We start from the raw sequence: 4,970 nt of genomic DNA on the forward strand, positions 1-4,970 counted from the left end.
CCCCCCCTACACCACCCCCAGTGAAATCCTGGCACCCAGAGCACACTCTTTTCAGCCAGAGCCCAGAACCAGACGTTGTCCCCTGGCAAGAGAGGTCCAGTGCTGGGCCCTGGGCAAGTGTCCCCAGACATCTCACCCTTCCTCCCTTCATTAGCCTCTTCTCCCAACAGAAACCATTTCCTTTGCCACTCAAACTAGGTTGCATCCAAAAGTTTCTCACAAGCTTAAAAAAGAAAAATGAAAAATTGACAGCATTAAACAGAAGAATTCACAAAAGATGCAGCAGAACCAGGGCAAAGCAGCGACAGACCCAGGTAAGACCCCAAGAGAGGCCAAGGCCACAGAGCCTCCCAGGCCCACCCCCAGAGGCTCAGCTCTTTCAGGCGTCTCCTGTTTGTGTTTGTACAGTGCTTTATGGCTGGGTACACTGTGATGGCCATGGAGGAGTCTTAGTTTGGGGTTTTGATTTGTTTCCAAGATAAAGGAAAATGCAAAAATAGTAATGGTGAGGTGAGGAGGACCAAAAGGGATGAAGAATGAGCAGCAGATGCCCAGGAAGGGAGGGCTTAGAGATGCTGAGTTAATGTAAGGCTTTGACCCTCATACCTTGGAGCCAGGGGCAGGATGCTAACCCTGCATGGCCCCCAACCACTGCTGCTGGTCCAGTGCTTGGGTCACTGTAGGCCTGGCCAGGAAGAACTCTGGGACATACTCTGTTACTGGTAGATCTGGGTGCCTGGGACCTCTGGTCTCTCTGGTCACTCTCAGCCGTGTCAGCCCCCTTTGATTTGAAAAACACCAATCTTTTCAAGTCCAAATGGAAGGATGGGGAATTGGAAAGCACATCCATTTTATAAACTTTCCCTTTTATCTGTGTCATAGCATTAAAAGTGGGTTTCAAGTATCTGGAAAATATCTGATACTGTCAAAATGGGCCAAACACCCATTGTGAAGGTACTTGCTTCTGTACACCCTCTGCTCTCCTGTTCTTGCACTGAAAAGCACTGGTATGACAGGCCACCTACATTAACCCCAAACCTGCCTGAGAGCTGGGAAGAAGTGAATTGTTCCTTCGGCAACAGGGAAAATCTGTTGTCACTGTTAATGATCTCCTCTAGACTGCTGATACTCTGCCACCTCATGGGAGGGAGGTGTCTTTTCTAACAGAAAGTTTATTGATTTCTAAAAGGAAAGTCCAGGGCTTCCAAAACCCAATTGTATATTAAAAAATAAACACTGCCACCCAGTTCGAGCCTTTCACTGCTCTCTAGAAAGGAGTTTGGCATCTCAGATCTCTCCTGATACTGTTTTTCTTTTGCCCTTTTTCTTTCTAAAGAAACTGTAGGGACAGGTTGCAAAGCCTAGGCAATTTCTTGGAAGGGTTCTGAGACCTTAGTAAAGCTCATTTTCAATGTACTCGATGACTTTTATTTTCTACTTCTTGCATGTGATTTGCAGGGAGATTCAACAATCCCACACACCCTAGCTGCTTGGTCAGTATCAATGTTTAAAAACTAAGTACAAAAGAGACAGGTGACCTTCTGACCCCAGGGAAACAAGCTTGCAGAACTGCAAGTGTCTCTTATGTCAAAACCAGGGACCCTCCAATTTCTTCCAGGTGGAAAACATAGATTTATATCCAGAAGCAGCAACACCAAAATCCTCTCCAAAAATGCATATATAAACAGCCAGCAAGCACTGAAACTGCCTATGCTTGATGGGAACTGCAAAATCATGCCCGGCTCTCTGAGCTCTTAAACTACTACTGTCAAATTAGGGCAACAGTTTTTCCCCACTAGAGAATTCACAGTAGTTAGGTACCCCCCCCCACATTGCCAGTCCTTTGCTTTTGAAATGAATAAATAACCTTGGACTTTTTCCCCTCCTCTGGGAGCTGTTTGGTCTCCCCTGAGGACAAAACTAAATGAGAAAAAATGACGCTGTTAATAATGCTGCTGCTGAAATGCCTGTACTTAACTGTTAAAAAGAAATCCCACCAAGTGTGTCTGCATCCCAGGCACACTTACAGACTACAACTCAATCTGAACAAGGACCAGGACAGAGGCTTCCATGAAGGTTCAACTGGTTACCTTTTCTCTGGAGATGAATCCAGATCAGCAAGAGATTCCCAACTTTGAAAACCATTTGCTCCCAGGCTACAGAGTCAGTAGCTGGCCGGCAAACTTTCCTATGATTTATTTTAAACTTTGAAAATGTCAGTGAGAGTTGCCTGGCTTGCTCCTCAACACTCTCCTGTAGTGTCCTTTCTGCCACTGTTAGGTATCACTCTTTTCAAAACAGCCTAACCTTTAAGATAAAAGCTTACATCCTTTTATTTATGTGCCAGTGGCTTTTGTTGCTCATCTCTGGGTGCTCCAGCTTGTAAAATGGATCCCTTTTCAAGCTCTGTCTAAAATAGTCCACTAGTCCTTACATTCTGTAGTGAGTACTGAAAGTGTGCTGCAGGCCATCTTAAACTTCTGCAGTCCTTTCTCTAGTTCTTTGAAAAGCTGCTGTTCTATTTCAAAATCAAAATAATGCCTAACAGGGGACTTATTTTAAGTTTCAAATTAAAATGTAAGAAGCAAAAAGAACACAAACAACTTGGCCTGTACAAAATAGATATTCAGAAAAATTATCTCTGAATGTATCTGAACCCCTTTAAAGAGCACAACAAGCTAATAAATTTCAAAGCAGTAAATATTGGCAAATTGTGTGATGCCAGAACTTCAAAACAATGTCACAGATGGGTGTGACATCACATTCACTCAAAATTATGCTGCTGCTTGGTCTGACCATATTAAAACTAAATGGATTCTTATGTCATCTAAGGAATAAAGGGAATTTATTCTGGACATCAAACAATGAATCTGTCACCATTTATTGTATGAAACACTCAGCTAATCAATTTCCTATTAAAATAGCTTTCAACAATAGTCGGCTTTTGAATTCATCAGGGCCAGTAAAAACCTTTTCCCAGTGCACAAGAATGCAGCCCCAACCACCATGATGATAATTACCATTCTAATACTTTTATTGCCCAAGCGCTCTTTCCTGTGCTCCTCATCACTAGCAGGAATCTGCAGTATATTGTATCAGTGAGCTGGAGTGCTTGACCTTTGCCCACATATGATTTAATAGGGACTTTTCAGCGCTGGAGCTCTCTCCATCTCTCATACCATTAAATGAAAACATTAAACCTCAAACGTAAAACTGGAAACCACAACGTTTTGCCTTTCACAAGGCTTTGTAGTTTTTCCTTAGGCTGCTCAAAGGTCAGCTTCTTAGGCTCACAAGGCAGTATAGTGAATATAGAAGCACTGGGAAGTCACCCACTAGGATTCTGATTAGATCTACTCTGCTGTCACATGCACACATGCACCCTACTTATTTACACGTGCGTTCTTTTCTAACCACAGAAGCATGCGAGTATGACTTTCTGGACTTATTCCATTTTAGGGCTGATTTAAATGTCTGTTCAAATATGGGTTCAAAAGTTAACTTTTTCCCGCCTGTTGGAAGTTAAACTTACAAAGGAGGCTGCTATAAGACCCGTTCAAAGAGTTAATCTTGTGTATTTTGGCGCCTTTTCCCTGCCAGCTACTGTACTTGAAGAGGGGAGATCTTGTCTGTCCCATCTCAAGTTCAATGGCAGTTCTTCCAACCAGGAAAAGAAGATGGCCATGTTCACAGACCTAATAATAATTCTGATCACGCCACCCCGGCATCGTGTGTCAAAGTCGATACTGGCTTCCCCGCCCCCTTCAACCTGATAAGTCCTCACCGCATTCAACCACAACTTAATGGATGGGATATTGTGCATTAAAATGTCTCCCAAACTCACTGGCGAAGAGACAAGGGAGAAGACAGACCCAGATAGGCAGAGGGGGACACTAGGGCACAAAGTGCGTGCTGGAATAGCGCGGGAGCAGGAAGAAATCCATCTTAACCCTTTCCTTTTTTTTTGGCTGGGGGGTGCTGCTGCTGGAAGGAGGGCTAACAATTTCTTGCTGAAACTTCAGAAATTCGGTGTTGGGGGAATGAACAAACTTTCGAATGAACACCGATGTTTAAAGCTCTAACGTAGCAATCTAAGAGTCTTTCGAAGTTAAAATGCATTCCAAATGAGCATACGCAACAAAGTAATTACCTTAAAATGAAGAAATGAAAGCTTTAAAAGCTTTAAGAAAAGGAGTGAGATATAGGGGTGAGTTATTTGTACTGTATTTTTTTTCCAATACTGAGGGGAGAGGGGGAAGAGTCAGCAGGAAAAAATACTGGATTCCGTAGTGTTTGGACTTAAGTTACTGATTCCCGCCATAAAAGTGTGTCGTATGTATTAAAGTTGCCAACGCTTTAAAAAATACATGTTTGCACTAGTTCTGAAAACCCAGCACTATAGTTCAAAATAAGACACTTAAGAAAGGGGTAAAACAGTCGCACAAACAGGAAATAAAGAGAATCTGTGCTTGGGGATGGAGGGGATGCAAAGAACAAGACAAGCAGATAAGACCCGTCATTTGAAAGTCACATACCATCGCAATGTATTGCGCTAAATAAGAGAGCCCTGGGCCGCTGACTTCGCGTGTCTCACGTAAAGACTGGATTTTCTCAAGGGCTGTTTGGTGTCTCTTTGGGGATTTTTGGGTCGGATTTTAAAAAGCAATCCGGGCGTAGTCTGATACTGTTTACGATTATTTCTGCACTGCCACGCTTCTTGGCCCGGGAACGAAAGCAGGTCAGAGTGGAGACTGGGAGCAGGCGGCCCTCGGCGTAGCTCCCCGGCTCTCCGTCCCCGCCCCTGCAGAAGGCTGCCTTGCCGGGCCTGGCGGGCCCGCCGTCCCGGGCGTGCGTGCGTGCGTGTTCCGTGGCCGCATTGTTTCGGGGGTCGCGCGCCCGCCCTCGCCGTGCTGGGATTGGCCTGGCGGGCTCTGGGGCCCCGGAACCGCCGCTCCGTGCCGCCCGCGGCC

The 4,970-nt window shown here is 44.9% G+C and overlaps 1 protein-coding gene and 1 long non-coding RNA gene across 3 annotated transcripts in view; one reads left to right on the plus strand and one right to left on the minus strand.

Moving 5' to 3' along the window:
- Positions 1–4,947, minus strand: part of Nfib (nuclear factor I B) — a 236,925-nt gene extending 231,978 nt beyond the window's left edge. The window contains exon 1 of the mRNA XM_029553906.1: positions 4,536–4,947. Coding sequence (XP_029409766.1) covers positions 4,536–4,538 — 3 coding nt within the window. The 5' untranslated portion in view covers positions 4,539–4,947. The remainder of the gene's footprint in view (positions 1–4,535) is intronic.
- LOC103746583 overlaps positions 1–4,970 on the plus strand; it is a 59,383-nt gene that overhangs the window by 1,218 nt on the left and 53,195 nt on the right. The window contains exon 2 of one of the 2 annotated variants that reach the window (XR_003846357.1): positions 199–314. This is a non-coding gene — a long non-coding RNA (uncharacterized LOC103746583). Of the gene's footprint in view, positions 1–68; positions 315–4,970 lie in introns of those variants that run through there. The other variant, XR_003846356.1, reaches the window with a different exon arrangement.

Source organism: Nannospalax galili, unplaced genomic scaffold (genome assembly GCF_000622305.1).
Source record: "Nannospalax galili isolate Female #2095 unplaced genomic scaffold, S.galili_v1.0 scaffold663, whole genome shotgun sequence".
Lineage (NCBI taxonomy): Eukaryota > Metazoa > Chordata > Mammalia > Rodentia > Spalacidae > Nannospalax > Nannospalax galili.